Here is a 17,113-nt window from a genome sequence, read left to right on the forward strand (position 1 = left end):
TTGCATTACTAACAACCAACTAGTTAGTTATTTCACTAGTTAACTTATTGATCTGCAATCGGCGGCTGGTTCACCACGAAATACGGAGTACCACTAGCATAACTAATCGATAGAGGCTTTATAATGTATTGCAGCTAATTTTATACAAGCACGGTCGTCCCCTGGGTGATGCTATTGATGAAAAAATTTACCAGCTCGGCGTAGTGACCGGGTGGTAGCTCTGTTTATTCGCACGCAAAATCTCCTTGCCAAAACATACTAAATTGGCAGCCTTTGACCCTTGGGTGAAAATGATGCACTCGCTGTTCCATTATTGGTCTTAAACGGGTTTTAGTTAAGTATATACTTGCTTCAGAGAAACATTACTAAGTAAGGGCTTTTCCGCGAGTTAAAGCTCTGTCTGGTCAAAGTTCCCCTGCGTCTGGGAGGCTTGGGTGTCCCGCAACCTTGCCCTTGCAATTTACACAAGCTCAATATGGATGGCAGAGTAGAAGGTTCCCCTAAACATATCTCCAACCTAGCCTATAGCATCATTTGTATAACTAAACACCGAATTCTAGGCTCAGCAAGGGCCCCGTAAAATAAAGGGCGAGTTAAGTGGGGGTAGGACAGGGTTAGTGGTAAGACTTGAGCAATGCCCCTTAAGTGTCAAAACCAGGATATGAGCATTATATTGGTTGCATGAAATAGAGAAGCCATGCAGACAGCATTGTGTTGAACCCCCAAAAAGATAATTTTCAATAGTAAAACGTAAATTCCAAAAGAGTGCTTCTCAAGGTTCCCATTATATATGTGCATGTGTAACTATGTATTAAAAGAATGTGCGTAATAAAACAATTTTTGAGTTCATGATGACTCCAGACGGTTACCCAGCGCGTCAAGCAGATCAGTAATCAGAAGCGTTCAACCTCACTGAAGCTACGCCTCGTCCCTGAACTGGGGTCAAACGACTGGGAGGATGTGCCTTGAAGCACCCTAGGCAATGAAAAGTGCATTTCCATGGCCACCCTTCCACAGCGTCACCGTAGCAGAGCTTACCCTGCCGTCATACCCTCACAAAATTTCCATTACCGTAAGAGTTCAACTCTACGTGATGGAATTTATTGCGCTGGGCGGTACCAGTTGGCCTGGGGGTCTCCCAAACACTCACCAACAGTCACAGCTAAATTGTTAAAATGTTAGCTTGGATCATTCAACCTATGGACGAAACAGGGAAACGACGTACCTCTCAAACCTCTCTTTTTGATCTCATCCAAGAGCTGCTGGATCAAGAGCTCAACAGTAGTCTGGTGGACGTCGTGGCAGAGGGTGATAGTGCCACCGGCCTCGAGACCCTTCTTGAAGTTTTCAACACTGATCGGCACACCGTCAGGAGTGGCATGCTCGTAGTCTTTGGTGTCAATGTTGGCATCAATCATGTGGTACTTGAGTTCAGCCATGGTCTTGGAGACAGTATCGCTGTAGGCGAAGTATGGAGCACGCATATAAGTTGGTCTGTTTCCATCAATGATGGGAGCAAGGATATCGTCAAGCTTCTTCATCTCAAGGGCGATTCCAGTAGAGTTGAGCTTAGAGAGATCGGCATGAGAATAACTATAGTAGATGTTATCAGCGATTGAGTTCGCCCATTGGAAAATCAACTGACGGGTAAAACTTACGTGTGAGAACCAAGCATATGACCTTCCTTGTACATGCGCTTGATAACATCGGCATAGTCCATGATGTTTCCAAAGTTCATGGCGTTGACGAAGAAAGTACCCTTAGCACCATTCTTGGCGAAGATATCAAGAAGAGGCCCGGTGTAGTCGTATGGGCCATCGTCAAAGGTGAGAGCAATGGTGCCATTAACAGTACATTGGTTAATGACGGTTCCGAATGGGATAGTGCCAGGCATGGGGGGAACGCCTGTTGGTACTCCAGTTGGGACACTGGTGCCGGTAGGAGCTACAGTCGGATCAGCAGTTGGCGTCATTGATGGGAACGTGGTTGGAACGTCTGTCGGGACAACTGTTGGCTCAACGGTTGGAGTGGTGTCTGGTGGGTAGGTTCCGCTTGGCTCCGTTGGGGGAACTGTTGTAGGTTCTGGAGCCATAGTTGGAACTGCAGTCGGCTCTGGCTCTGGCTTTGGCCAGTGTGGTTTTGGCCAGTGTGGCTTTGGGAATGGCCAGTGTGGCCTGGGACGGTGCGGTCTGGGACGGTGTGGATGCCATGGCCACCTACCAGGAGTGCGCTCAATAATAGAATTGGATTGCTGTCCTTGCAGCGGAATAGCCGCTACGCAGCAAGCGAGTGCAGCTGTGATGAAGAGAGTGAAGAGCCGGCACAGCATTTTGTCTGTGTATAAGAGTGATATATATACAATACCCCCAGAAGTATGTAATAGAAGAGATAATGAACGAGAGGGAGTGATCGATCAACGAATGCAAGTAAAAACGAGAGTATGGTATGCACCAAACGAATGTAAATGCTATAGACAAGAGAGCTAAAGGTCTATAACATCGAAATGGTGGTTATATAGAAGTAGGTATCAGGGGGATGGTCCCTCGGGTTATATATCTCTGACCGGCCCTGGACGGTACCTTGCTTGACCGGACAAGGCGCGAGGACGTCGCACGTCAGAGATAGACAGATCTCGGTCTCCGCCTGGATCGATCGACTAAGGCCGGAGCCATGCTTTTTTTGGTCGAAATGCAAGGGGAATGCCGGTCCAACTTTTCGGACACGAGCGTGCCTTGCAGTGCTTGGGCAGACGGATGGAGCTTCAGATGCTTGGCCACCGCCAACTGAATGGCCACCGCACCAGATTTTTAGCGATCAAGAATAGAGCAGATCACACAAAAAAATGTGAATGCTAACTAGTTACTCGTGTACTCTGTACGAAGGACTTGGGACCGAGCCTCTTGCGGCTCATTGTATCGGTCTTGTTTCAAGAAAAGTGATAGGAGGGTATCATCATCACATCATACTGCAAATCGAACTCAATTGCACGACACTGGGTATGGAGTACTGCTATTCCATCTAATGGAATATCAAATTGAACATGTTAGATCCTCGCGATCGAGATGGCTGAGTGGGGGATTCCGGGTGGACGAACAGAGGGCCAGGGCAACCAACCGTCCAGTCCTCCTGGCTAGATCCGACGCTAGTTAGCATGATACCAGAGAAAAAGACTTTCTTTTCCTGGGTAAATTGTGACCGATCGCTCGTCATGAACCAGTCCTGGAATCTGCCAGGACAGGGTCAAGCAGTCGTACATACTGCAGGGAGGGCTTGCCACCTCCAGACTTACCCAAGGCACCATCGCAACAGAATGTTTTGTCAGGAACTGCTTCAGGATGAGAATATCTTTTCCGTATCTGACTGGAGGGCAGTGTAGGGCAGTCTGGCAAGCAGACGAAAAAATCAGTGACGTTTCAGAAAACGAGCTAGTTTGATGGGTCCCTGACATCGCGACAGACTTTTAGGTCGATCCCCATCTTTAGGTCCCGCCGCCAAACTGGAGAATTGCCCAACCAAATGCGCGGGAAATCACATTTGAATTTTCTGGTTGGCTGGAGCCTTTGAGATGGCGATTACCAGGCTCAACAGCCGACTGATTCCATACGCCTCCATCGGAGTGGCGGCATCGAGAACCCGCGATAATCGCCCTGGACGCTTCGAGAAAAGGGAGGAGAGAGAGAAAGGGGGGGGAACGTTTCGATGAAACATCGATATGCAAAGCTCTGCGGAGGAGAGAAACAAGCTCGACGCTGAAGCACTGGGGGGTTCCCCGTCGTACTTACATTCCTCTTTCGACTCGGCTCCATATCGGAAAGTCGGCATAACTACGTGAAACGTCCTTGGCTAGCTAGTTGGCAGCAGACATGCAAGGTCGTTTTGGGGCATGGACTTGACTCGACTTCTTCGCCTGTGTGCCAACATTTGTTATGACGAGGACGACGCGGGATGCGAGCTCACTAGTTGCTCAGAAAAGAAAGTCGAAATGTGTGACGAGATGCATGAAAATGTTGTGCCTGTTGGACCAGCTCATGGTCAATGCCAGCCGGTACCTTGCATAAAGGCTGACAATCAGTTATGCAATCCTTGTCGGCCACATACTTCCGTCGTTTATTTGGAGCTTAACTCCGAGCTCCGTGGAAAAGGGGGTCCTAAAAATATAAGCGAGGTGGACTCGAATGAGATAAATCCCCCCTTGGCAGGGATGCATAGAATGATTTTGTTAGCCACAAGTCGCCTTGTGAGTGGCCACTGAGTCGCGGAGTGTGGAATACGAGACGTCTCTTCCACGTTTGTCTTTAGCGTGAAACAAGCATCTTCATGGATACGTCGACCTCTGATTCCACGTTTTTCGCTGAAGCTCTTGAGCTGTCGAGCATTACTATACTGACATCGGGAGCTCGAAGTCCGAGTTCGCATCTTCAAGCGACACCCCTCACTAATAAGAAGATACCAAGCCGTTTAGTGATCTTTCAGACAACATCTGGCCTCCCTTTTTGATTTATCTCGGTGCAATTCGATTCTTCCGGCTCGTTTGCGAAGTTGCTCAGATGAAAGTTTTGTGCGAGTTGGTAATGTTGTCAGTCAGGCATATATAAGTCGAGGTGTTGATCATCAATCTTTCCCGACCAGTCCTTAACAGTGAGTTATGGAGTGCCTCTCGTCTGTTGACCAACTTTTAAGTAAGTGCTCCATCTGGATGTTGGAGCTGGCATCCACTGGCTGCCCCATGCGGACTGTCACAGTTTTAGCGTAACCTGGGGAGTGGGCTATGTGCCAGGGTGCCTAGACAAACAACTCGAGTCTCTCGCTCTCCAAGCCGGGCATGGGCCGTAGGTACGCCTATATTATCGTTTCGAATACGGAGAACTATGGCTGGCATTGAAGTAGGCTCCCAGCATGAAAGCTCTATCTCAATTGCGGCCGACAGCTCCGACAGCTTTGAATTAAATACTCCGTATATGTGTATTTTGGAATCCATGCGAGAACAGAATCATGAGACCAAAATCTATTATACTTTTCTTCCATATATTGATATGAAGAACGAAAGACCAGGGGTGAGGTAGGGGTTGTTTTGGAAAGCCTGTCAGGCTACGGCATGGGTGTGTCCGTGACCCCCGAAGCCTTCAAAGCTGTGTAGGGAATAGGGTCCTTCCTGGAAGGCTGGCTGATAATGCCTCGGTTCACCTCCTGCTTCAATGTTAGCTTCTCCATATTTATGAACCTTTTTCGGAGCTTAGTTGTTCATCATTGTATGGTGTCTACTGCCGTCACAACCCAGAGAGCTGCTGAGACTGAATATGTCCCCAGTTTATTCGTCACACCGCGTCAAGGAATTATTGAATAATGACGGTGTTCACGTCATCAAGACTCCGTAGGCGGGTGTGAAGCCTGAAGTATGCACTTTATGGGACTATCAAGCACGTCTTAAAGTTTTTGCGCCCGTTCGATTTCACCTTCAGACTTCCTTAAATGCACGAATTTTCAACCCATGGAGGGCTACGGGGTTGGGCTCGCCAAATCCCATCTACCGTGTCGTTCATGTTAGCTGGGCCTTCGTCGCTCGATTATATTTTAAAGGGCCAGAAAAGAAACACATTAAGTCTATGGCGTTGCCAAATAAGCCGGACATATCCACTCACAGCCAGCCCCGTCACCCAGGTAGCTGTCAGTAATTTGGCCTGACATATTCAACTGCTAGATATCATCTGGTTAACGCCATTTACCTGGAATTGATTCCTACCGCCCCATGTTTTAAGGGTTAAGACTGCTTACCAGACATTGACATGGTAGACACGTTGAAGTACCGAGTAACGTATACTTCAAGTTTATCAGGTGTTTGTGTTTTGCTGACGGCCGTGGAATATACCCTTACTCCTGTTAATAAAACAGGGGACGCAGGACGCTGGGCTCAGGCGTGAGTCTTGCAGTCACTCCCATCAGGACCATGTACCGAAGATATATGGAAGTTTCCTGCCATAGGTAGTTCCTGGATAACAGATGATGATGATCATTATATCCTGTTTCTTGACTTCTCTTGTCGCAAAGAATCTGCTGCACGATATTTGATATTCCATGGCTCTAAGGGCATCATCTTATGGAGGTATTTCTAGTAACTCGGGGCTATTAGAATCGCGTTTCCAGGGCATTGAACAAGGGGTTCGTCGAAAGTTGGCGATGTTAAAGTACTCCCATAGAGGCGGTATTGAAGGCTTATTGGTACTCGGCTTCAGAACATCATAGGTATGATGTAACTAGGAGATATACAGAGAAGAAATATGCTGGTGACATTTAAAGGGTATCTTCATTTGAGTGAGTGGTTGACCAATGTTTCTCAGTAAGAAGGGGTATCATATTTCCAGCCATTTGACGAACTTTCAAGATGCTCGAAAAGCTCTGTCCGTTCTTTTGCCGGGACTGACCCAAGTTCAAGGTCAATGAAGCCGTTCAACGCCATAACATGGTCGACTGTGAAATAAGTAGAGACGACGTTGAAAGTCTTTAATCCTTCTGGAGGAAGCTACCCGTTTTTGTGCTTGCTTAGTCATCATCCACCACCTGTGGGTCCAAAAAGGGGAAATGCGAACTTCAACTCGTCTTCACCTCCTGAACCTGTCAGTTTCTCGGCATTCTGTGGCTTCACGTTATTCATACACCGATCTTGTCCTGATAGAATTCCTGTCTCAGATAGCGTGGCCACATTGCAGCCCTTTCTTACAGTGAGGAAGCTGGTGATAGAAGTGGCTTCAGCCCCCATGATTGCGCTTAGACAACCTCAGACAGACACGCAATCGACCTTAACCCATGATCCACATCCTTTAAAGCATCCTGAACCCAGGATCCGGGATGGGGAATTATATCATCTCCGGTCGAAAAAGCTGAAAGGATAATATGCCCAGCTCACAGCCACTCCAAGACCACGGAGCCTGCATGCACCAGCACGCTGTATCAGTTGATGGATAACACCGAGAAGAATAAGGTGGCTGATCCTCATCACGTCACCTGGCTTTCTGCTGAATTCCGACTCGATGTTGAGAGCCTCACCAAGCGGAGATATATGGACTCGATTCGTACGAGTGGTCGTGGCCATAGATCCCAGCATATGCCAAATACCAGCAAACAGGTACTCCGTAGAGCATCATTATTACCCTCGGAACAGATACTCCATAACCAACCTTGCAAACTACTGGGCAGATTTCCTCATGTCAAAGGCTTAGATGCACCGCCAGCTTTAAGGCTGCTTATACTTTTTGGCATCCTGAATGCATTGGTAATATCCAGAGGTGAACAGAGATACCAAACCAGAGGACTTGGTATGCCCGCCAAAAAATTTTTTTTCCCCTTAGCACAAGTTAGCTGTTTCATCCATTTGAATGGAACTTTCGCCGATCTCAAGGTTGAATTACCGCCATCCGCGCCTTTGATGCCGGTAAAAACATTCCGAAGTTGCTCTCCCGTGTCTTAGAAAATATGGCGATCCTCATGCCTCGCAACGTTTCTACTTGAGGTGAAGATCGGTCATACGCCCTACACATGTCCAAATCTTGCCTCTAGGTTTATGTCGAATTTGACATACAAACGGCACATACTCTGTACGGAGTGTGTTATTCTCGATCAGATTTAATGTCCCTTCCGCGGTTTTGCAGGGCAGCTATGAAGCTCAGATAATAACCGTCGCACCACCTCTCGGATGCTACAGCAAGTACTCTGTATATCAATAGAGGAATGACGATTGAAAATGCCATGCATAACTCTTCTCCACATTCCCATCTATCCTGCAAAACCCGCTCGTTCAAAGTGTGGTATGAATTCTTCTAGATAACTACCTGTTCAGGCTAGCTGTGGTACGGCTACTTTTCCAGACTTTTCTTTCAAGCCGATCTGTGGGTTTGATATGCCATAATGCTTGACTTCTGTGCTCCATGGCTCCAGTAATGCGGAGAAGATCACAAAATAAAGGCCACAAAATGTTTTCGCCAGCTAGATGGTGGATTGATTACATGGATCAGGATTGTGAGAACGAGATATAGAGACAATCTTTGAAGCTCTAGGGGCAGCCCAACACCTTGTACCCTGGTAAAAAATGATAGGAGAAGTGCATACATACCACGACTAAGTGGATATCTGGTTCGTTGTTCTCCGAATGAGGAAGTAATCCCTTTTCTATGGCCAGGCTAATGGTTATGCACCCGGAATTTCCCAACCTTTACGGAGTACTCCGTACCACTGCTGTGACTCGCGAAAATCTTAAGCACCTCACCTAGAATGGTGGCATGTCCTTGGAAAAGAAATGATATCCATCCCTTATGCAGGGCAGAGACAGACGTTGGGGCCTGCATTTGCGCAGACCACAAAACGACCAGTTGCCTTGTGTCTCGGTCGGTCTAAAATAAGATCATCCTCCTATTGTTTTCACAAGCTAGCGTTCGGAATGATACTCCGCCCTTGGACAGGGCGTTTGCTAACAAGAGGTAAGCCTTTCCCGGAACTTAAAGACTTCATACCCTGGTGAAGTTATATTACTTGTGGATCACATTGTACACATGGGTGCCGAGCAGCGAATTATATCCTCCAATTACATCGCCTTCTCCCTGTCCAAGCTATACCGTCCTTCTGATATGATATCATCCCGGGGATTTTGCTATTGCATGTTCGATACAAGTTAGCTCCAACTGCGAAGGGCTGGATGGAGCGTCAGCTCTTCCTTAGGATATATCCGAAGGGCGAGATTGTGTGCTCTGAAGAAGATATAAAAAGGAGGTTCTCACCACCACAACGAACGCCTTTTTCGAAAGCCAGACCAGTCAGTCCTTTCAGTCATTCCCTACATAGTCATTCATTACACTGTCATTCACTACATTCCCTACCTTTCCTTTCCCTTTTTTTTTTTTTAACTTATTCTGCCCTAAGCCTCTGTGCTTCTGAGCTCAAGATGCAATTCACTGCTCTTCTCGCCGCTCTCGGCGCCCCTCTGGCACTGGCTGCCTCTATCCCAGCTGCTGCTCACAACCACTCCATGATTGATGTCCAGCTGGCTGCTACTGGTAACTCTATGATCAAGGCCACTATTACCAACACTGGTGACCGTACCTTGAACTTGTTGAAGTTCAACACCATCATGGATGAGCACCCAACCCGCAAGGTTATGGTCTACCAAGATGGTAAGCCTCCTATATTATTGCCTGCTCATCGATGCATAATGCTAACTATATACAAAAGGTGCTGAGGTCCAGTTCACTGGAATGCTCCCCCGCTACAAGATGTCTGACCTCACCCCTGAGTACTTCGTCAACCTTGGCCCCAAAGCCAGTGTTGAGCACTCCTTTGATCTTGCTGCTACTCACGACCTGAGCCGTGGCGGAAAGATCGTTGTCAAGGCACACGGAATGGTCCCTACCGCTGAGGAGAACGCAACCACCATTACCGGTCACACTCTCTATGAGTCCAACGAGCTCACCATGGATGTTGATGGAAAGCAGGCCGCTGCTGTTGAACAGGCTATGGGCGGTGACGACTCCACCGGTGTTATTGACAAGCGCTCCAACATTGTCACCTCCAGCTGCCGCGGAAGCCAGCTTCGTGTCCTCCAAACTGCTCTCTCCAACTCTGCCCGCCTCTCCAGAGCTGCCGCTTCCGCTGCTCAGAGAAACCCCAGCAAGATGCGCGAGTACTTCAAGACCGCTGACAGCCGCACCGTCCAGAAGGTTGCCAGCCGTTTCTTGTCCGTCGCCCGCGAGTCCAGCTCTGGTTCTACTGGCCGTACCACCTACTACTGCAATGATAACAGAGGCGGTTGCCACCCTGGTGTCCTTGCCTACACCCTCCCATCCAAGAACCAGGTCTTCAACTGCCCCAGCTACTACCAGCTCCCTGCCCTTAACAACCGCTGCCACGGTCAGGACCAGGCCACCACCACTCTCCACGAGCTCACCCACAACCCTGCTGTTGTCACTCCTTTCTGCGAGGATCTCGGCTATGGTTACCAGCGTGTCTCTGCTCTCCCAGCCTCCAAGGCCATCCAGAACGCTGATACCTACTCCCTTTTCGCCAACGGTATGTAAACTCCATTCCTTTATCTGATGTAAAATTCATTATGACTAACTTTTATATAGCTATCTACCTTGGCTGCTAAAGGCTTTGCAATCTTACCTTAGGTATCAGCCCATGAACCATTACGGTTTCTTGATGGCTCTCATCTGCTTGAGTTTTTGAATCTAATTGTCGGGTCCGAGACCTATTTCTTTTTGTATATACACTGTACCTTGTACATAATAAAATATGGATGAACATATATTGCTATAATCCCAATATGATTCCTCGATATCTCCTTGTTTGCTATGTATTCTATTCCATGTAATCGATTTGCAATAGATAGGAGGTGGAGAAATCTAAAACTTGAGTTTAAATTCCTATCAATCGATGCATGGATAAGATCCGGGCAGTGGATGTTTAATAACGCAGCCCTACTTTGCCGAATTTGTACGAGCACGGAGTCGGAAGGGGAATTGATAGCTGATAGATCAGGTTAATGAGAAGTGAAGGGAGGATATCCATGTCTATATTTCAAGCATGTATCATAGCAAGCATTTGGTGTACCAAGACACCGGCCTATCTAATGTAGGCTAGACAAAGCCCTTCAAGATGGCACTTTCGGCCTATAATTTATTGAATAGACTTGTCAGCATTTATTCATGTACTGTAGGCGGGAAATGAAAACTCACATTCAAGATACTGCTACCGGATGCCCCGAGAACAGTATTGTGGCTAAGAGCAACGAATTGGATATCAAAGACGCCACTGTCATCTTCTCTGATTCGGCCTACAGTGCAGGCATATCCGCCTTCAGTCTCCCTATCAAGACGAGGCTGTGGTCGGTCTACTTCATCCATGACGTGAATGCTCTCTTTGGGAGCGGAGGGGCATCCTAATGTCTGGACTTCTGGCTTGTACTCCCGTAAAGCCTCACGTACTTGGCTTGCGGTAGGTGGAGGGCGGTTAACGAAACGGAGAGATGCACAGACGGTGTGACCATCAAGGACGGGGACACGGTTACAAGCAACAGAAATCTGAAGGGGTTTCTGGTCACTGAATCCAGCTAGATCGGAGTTAAGGTCTCCTAGAATCTTGCGTGCTTCACTAGATATTTTTCCTTCTTCACCGGGAATGTATGGAACGATATTATCAAATATATCCATGCCTGGTACAATGAGTTAGCACTTGCATGTTTGAGGCGATTGATAGGGTATACGTACTGCTGACACCAGGATAACCGGCTCCTGAGACAGCCTGCATGGTAACCATGCTCACTGACTCGATGGGTCCAAACTTCTGAATGAGAGCCTTCGCCGGGACAACCAATCCTACAACAGCGCAGTTGGAATTGCACACCAGCATTCCCTTATCAAGACCGAAATGCTTCCTCTGTGCGGGGATCACATCAATATGCCCCGCATTAACGAGGGGCACCACCAACGGTACCATGGGATCCAGTCGATAGTTCTTTGCATTGGAGAAAACGGCGAAATTCGCCTTGAGGAAGGCCATCTCAATCTCGCCCGCGGCATCTGGGTCCAGCCCGGAGAAAATAATATCGCAGTCTGAAAATTCGGCGGGGTCACAGCGACGGACAGTCAAGTCCGCCACCTTGGCGGGCATGGGAGCCGATTGCTTCCAACGAACGGCATCACAATATTTCTTGCCTGATGACCTGTCTGAGGCGCCTACTGCAACCAATTCGAGTAACGGATGCTGTGAGAGTAGGAGGATGAATCGCGTGCCTACCGCACCGGTTGCTCCAAGAACACCTAGAACATACAGTTAGTATAATAATTTTGCAATTGGGATAAGTGGCTTACCGCAGCGTTTCTTCGAAGGCGTGGCCATCTTAATAGCTTCTGTTCAGCCTTCAATTGCCAGATTCAATATCAATATCAAAATTGTTTCTTCCACATCTCAGCCCGATAGGCATCAAAACTGCCCGAAGTCGGCGGCATCCATGGATGACTCAACCTCAACGGGCAGGTACGGGCGAAACATTTTCCGAAAATGATTAGTAATTTCTTATATAATGTGCTTATATAATCTACATATTTCTTTTGGTCGTTTTCGTTTTTGTCTCCATGATTTTGAAGCTGATGGCGTCGTCAAGTCGAACGACTAAAGGCACCTTGAAGGCCAGCCCATCTGGTATTCTAATGTCTACTCCTGCTAAGCAAGGAAAAACCTGCAGAAATCCAATAGTGCAGAATTAAAAAGCAATCCACGTGGCTTTCCAGGCGCTGGTGATCATTAGTATTCCTTTTCGCCTAACGTGTTTTTACGAGCAAGCCTCAGAAGTCAATCAGGCTCGTCTTCGTATCCCTGGCCAATCCAAGAATCGATCGCCTGATCCAGATGGAATTGGGTATTTGGTCTGAAGACTTTTTCATGGGCGAACGGCGGCTTCTCTAGTCCACGGGCTGCATTGCGCTTTATTCCAAAAAAAGACAAGGCAGATGAGAAAATACCCATTCAAAAATTCTGGAGCTTGTTCCCTGTCGGCCTGATCTTTTTAAGAAGCCGACATGTTCTGAGGAAGCGGAGTATTGAAACTTCCCTAGCTACGGCAGGGATACTGCGAGGAAAAGAGCTCTATCCTTGTCAATAATCTATAATCCATGTCGGCCCACGCCGGCGACCCAAAAAAACGTTACAGAATGAAAAGATCTGTCAGCGCGGAATTCGAATCCGCTGTGTTGGAGAGGAACACCAAGTGGAAGGGACTTATTATTGCATTTTCCGCATTTGTTGACGGGCCGCCAAAAGGGTTGTCAACCTTAGACCCCCCTTTTCAAGCTCATTTACAGGGATAGATAGGGCGTGTTGGTGATTGAACATCTTCCATACCTATCCACTTCAGCCCGTCTTTGAAACCGACAAGCCTAAATAATATGAAGTTATGCTGCCTGGGCACGACAATAGTCGACGTCACGATAACGGGCAGGGCTCAAAATAAGCATAACCGCCGGCTGAGATTTAATGCCCTGATCGCTGGTACTGGGCGAGCTCAAGGCCTTAGCCCTATAGGGCTATTGCTCAGTTTGATCGGCATTGCTCTATACGACTGCAAAACGCATAGTGGACGCTTGTTTGCTTGGATAGTCAGTTGGACCTCGTGGTCGGTCCTTCATCGTACGTCATTTTCAACCAAGCTAAGCAAACAATATGTCGTACAGATACATATCTTGTGCACCGTCAGGCACCATTGCTTGAAGGAGATGAATCCCTGAGTCCATCGAGTTTATCACTATTTTCTAGCAAGTAACTAACTAGTTAATGAGCTTGCAGCATTTTGGTTCCATCCATGGAACCCGCTTGCCTGGGCATGGAGTTTCGTGTTCGTATTTGTACGGAGAAACCGTTGCATGCATCATACCGAGGCGCAGCAGTTGAGACTGGACTCCGCTATCCCGGTGTCTTTGTTTCTGCATGGATATCAGGAGAATAAATATGAGTGCTAAAGGGTAACAACCTAGGTCCCTGCGGTTTTCCTGAAAAGGGGCTTTTCCCTTTTTCCGCAGGGTAAAAATAGAGTTCTGTACCTTACTCACGTGATTCATAAGGCTCCAGCTAGCAAAGATGACATAACCGGTGGATCTAGCTGGGCTCCAGCGTCTATCAGGCTCGGAAAATCCATGGCGAGAAGCCGAAGGAAGGCATCTATATATTAATGTTATATATCTTGTAGAGTTAAATGACGTAAAAATGTAATAATACATGGTGGTGAAAGTATTAGGCTAATAATGAAGATCTATCATGCCTTGAACACGCGAGCCAGGAACTTGCCGAATACGCCGCGAACCAAATGTGGATTTTCATGTATGCAGGCAACGAGAATAGCGGTGCTGAGAGAGAAAGCCAGCCTCTCTCTCCATTGATACTACGATGAGTTAGTATTAAAGGGAACGTATTTGCAGGGATTTTAAGGATGTACCTTTCTATCATATTCCCGGGGAAGCAATGTAGCCAGTGCTCTGGGAGCAACGAACAAGCTAATCTCTTGTCTTCTCCCTGGTGATTCCACGAAGATGCTCCATCCACACATTGCGCAACCGGCGGCGATGCAGAGACCAGAATCCCACATCATAGGCGTGACTGTCTTTGAGCTAAACAGCCTAGGTCCCAGCCTTGTACGCGCCAAACATACGGAATAATAAAACAGGCTAACGAAAAGGCCGAGGAATGTGGATGAACGTAGCGCGCTCTTGATAGCATGGATGTATGTTTTGAGATTGCGGGATCGACAACGCATCACGATCTGGAGTGGAATGTACGTGGCGCAAGCAAACTTGAAAGCTCTAGCAAATCGCCAGATGGCTGTTTTTTCACAGTTCGGACCACAACCCATGTGCACAATCTCGCAGGGAATTGGAACTGTCTTTTGGGGAGTGCCCCATTCAATTGGCCATCCATAGTCTGCACACATGGATTCGAGGACCACTTGATCGCCGTTGTCGCGGCCGTAGGCCCACTCACCTCTGCGGGCAGTCCGGAGGGCTTCAAGGATGCGGCTATCAAGCTGGGCAGCTTCGCTGATCCATTTGCCATAGGAGTAAGGAAGTCGTTCGGGGAGGTAGAACCAAGCCCACATCACAATAGCGGAGCTGATAGCGAAGAGGCCAGTATCTGCGAGTTTGGGGGCAAGGGAGTGCACCCGTTGCCCGGTCTTGCTTTTGCCATGCGCGGCGCGTGGGGAGGTTTTCCACTGAGACCATAACAGGTTGACTATAGCATCTGCAGCCCTAGTTGTCGCAAAGAGAGTCAAGTCTAGGGTGCGACCAGCAAGGTGGTGCTTGTCGTTGTCGTCAAAGTCGTTGCCGCCGCCATTGCCGTTGCTGTTGCCGTAGTCCTTATTCTTCTTGGCCACGCTCGATTGATAGGAGTAAGCGTGCTTGTCGAGTCCCGCACGCCGGCCGTACGGATGTTTTGCTGTACGATTGAGGATTGGAAAGCAGATCAGGGCGGACAAGAAGGCCGCTAGGAACCGCAACGGCCGGTTCGACGAAAGTGGAATACCAGTCGTGGGCAGGGATTGGAGATACCCACTGGAGGCGAATCTTAATCTGACAACTTCCAGGGCACGAGGCAGGATGGAGGAGCCCCCCGCCAGCAGAGCACAGAAAACTGGAAAGCGGTCCCATTTAAAACCACAATGCAAGATGCGGATCAACTACAGTAATGACATGTCAATAACAAACTTGTTCCAAACTAGCAGTGTCAGATGATGTTCCTTTACCCGCTGTAGCTTCTCTGCGGCGCCAACGTCTCTCCGCCGCAGAATTTTCAAAAGAGAGATCAGTTTCGGCAGGGTGGTGGTGAGATATCCAAGCGCAAACGCCCGAGCAACCCTGTCCAAAGAACACCCATGTTAGAAGAAAGCAGAGGCGGCTGAGAGACAAGGACAAGAGAGACAGGGAATATATAGGAGCGGGTTCGGCGCAGTAGTGCATACGGTTTCAAGATGCGTAGACGGTCGAACGCGACCTTGGAACGCTGCGTCGACATAGCTCTCGACCGAAACCACCAAAGCCCGAGTCGAAGCCAAAGTTAACGTTTCCGCCCGGGGTCCTCTGGAGCAGCAGCAGCAGCAGCAGCAGCAGCAACAAGGACGAGGAGGGCCGTGGTCGACACGCGAGAGGGGGGGGGAGACCCCCATGAAGTACCGGCGCGCTAAAGGAAGAGTCGGCCCTTAAAAAGAGGTCGATGATCTGATCACGGATGTCGGAAGGTGTCCGCTTGCGGGGCAGGATCGCATTATTGGTCGCTGCCAACCTCTGCCAGCCGGTCTTCCAGCGTCGTCGTCGTGTCCACGGTGGCAGCACTTGCAGCGGGCGCCGTCGTCGCTGGCGGTCAATCGAGCGTTGTCGAGGTGGTTGTTGCTGGCGAGAGTCGCTAACTAGCGAGCGCGCGAACTGGAGGTACAGGCGAGGTACAAGCACGTGAAGGGCGAGCCGCGGTTAGATTTTAGCCGCCAAGCCAAGCCTGCAAGTAACTTCCTTGTAGCTGCTTTTCTTTTCCGCTCGACACTCGACGCTGGACGGACGACCCGTGGACGACGGACGACGGACGACGCGACCAGCGCTGAGGAGGCCGCCCGCTGGGCAGCAAAAAGAGAAGCCAGAGGGAGAGGAAAAACCTCCGAGGCCGGGATCAGGGAAGTTCGCTGACGGGCCCTCGACTCTTCAGCGTCTGCGCCTGCAGCTGGCTGGGGAGCTCTCGCTGCTACGGAGTAACTATTCGTGTTGTCTTCGTTCTATGGTGTGGTCGAGGTGTGTAACTAACACAATAATGATAAAATGATAATTCAGGCTACAGACATAGCTAACGCCACCCCAGCAGGATACCTCCCTATGTAACTGCAAAGATGGGCAAGTAAGCTCGTACAAGCCATCAAGGAACCCTTCCGAACTGCATCTCATCTCAACTCGCCTACCGAGCCGATCCTGGTCGCTGCGGGTCTCTAATTTTGAAAAGAATTAGTTAAGGGTTCGGGCTCTGCACACAAGCTGGGGAAAGACAGAATATCTCTATATACGTGTTGTAGCAGTCCGTACGGAGTTTATGGGGATGACATCTTTGTCCATCCTGATAGGCCTTGGGCCAACACGACGAAGAGAATCCCAGTCGGTTGCGGGCCGCTGGAACGAGACAGTGACCACCAGCTTCGTACGCAATCTACTGGAGAGCATCTAGTCCCATCCTGCAGCAAAACTCAGGTAAACTAATTATGGGAATATGGTGGGAAAAAAAAAAATACAAAATACAAAAAAAATACAAAAATACAAAGCCAGAAGCAAAGATCGATCGAGGCAAACTCGATGACGCTCACTCGTTTATTTTTTTTTATTTTTTATTTTTTTGTACTGCTTTCTTTTCCTTTTTTGCTATTCGTCTTTGCTCCATGCAGCGTGCAGAAAAGTATGGAGTATACGTGCTAATGCTTGCTTCTTCCCTAGAAGGTACCCCCTTTTTACCCTTTTCGGGCCCTCTTGATGGATCAGGAAATACCGCCATGCGACGAGCCAGACGCCAAAGTTGAGACCCTGTTTTTTTTGTTTTTGGCCGTCTTGTCCACTCT

General features: G+C 48.5%; 4 protein-coding genes across 4 annotated transcripts; 1 reads left to right on the forward strand and 3 right to left on the reverse strand.

Moving 5' to 3' along the window:
* Nucleotides 1-1,100: 1,100 nt before the first annotated feature.
* Nucleotides 1,101-2,329, reverse strand: TRV_06369 (uncharacterized protein; the record flags this gene model as incomplete). Its single annotated transcript, XM_003019527.1, has 3 exons — nucleotides 1,101-1,162; nucleotides 1,226-1,593; nucleotides 1,659-2,329. 3 exons carry the CDS (start codon nucleotides 2,327-2,329, stop codon nucleotides 1,101-1,103), a joined length of 1,101 nt encoding a protein of 366 aa, XP_003019573.1.
* Nucleotides 2,330-8,929: 6,600 nt separating this feature from the next.
* TRV_06370 (uncharacterized protein) lies at nucleotides 8,930-10,058 on the forward strand (the record flags this gene model as incomplete). Its single annotated transcript, XM_003019528.1, has 2 exons — nucleotides 8,930-9,158; nucleotides 9,217-10,058. 2 exons carry the CDS (start codon nucleotides 8,930-8,932, stop codon nucleotides 10,056-10,058), a joined length of 1,071 nt encoding a protein of 356 aa, XP_003019574.1.
* A 624-nt stretch (nucleotides 10,059-10,682) lies between these two features.
* On the reverse strand, nucleotides 10,683-11,652 carry TRV_06371 (uncharacterized protein; the record flags this gene model as incomplete). Its single annotated transcript, XM_003019529.1, has 2 exons — nucleotides 10,683-11,194; nucleotides 11,250-11,652. 2 exons carry the CDS (start codon nucleotides 11,650-11,652, stop codon nucleotides 10,683-10,685), a joined length of 915 nt encoding a protein of 304 aa, XP_003019575.1.
* Nucleotides 11,653-13,957: 2,305 nt separating this feature from the next.
* Nucleotides 13,958-15,485, reverse strand: TRV_06372 (uncharacterized protein; the record flags this gene model as incomplete). The annotated part of the gene is made up of 2 exons (XM_003019530.1): nucleotides 13,958-15,205; nucleotides 15,234-15,485. The coding sequence occupies 2 exons, from the start codon at nucleotides 15,483-15,485 to the stop codon at nucleotides 13,958-13,960; spliced, it is 1,500 nt and encodes a 499-aa protein (XP_003019576.1).
* Between the last annotated feature and the right edge of the window lie 1,628 nt (nucleotides 15,486-17,113).

The sequence above is a fragment of the Trichophyton verrucosum genome (genome assembly GCF_000151505.1).
Source record: "Trichophyton verrucosum HKI 0517 chromosome Unknown contig00699_1.f1.exp, whole genome shotgun sequence".
Lineage (NCBI taxonomy): Eukaryota > Fungi > Ascomycota > Eurotiomycetes > Onygenales > Arthrodermataceae > Trichophyton > Trichophyton verrucosum.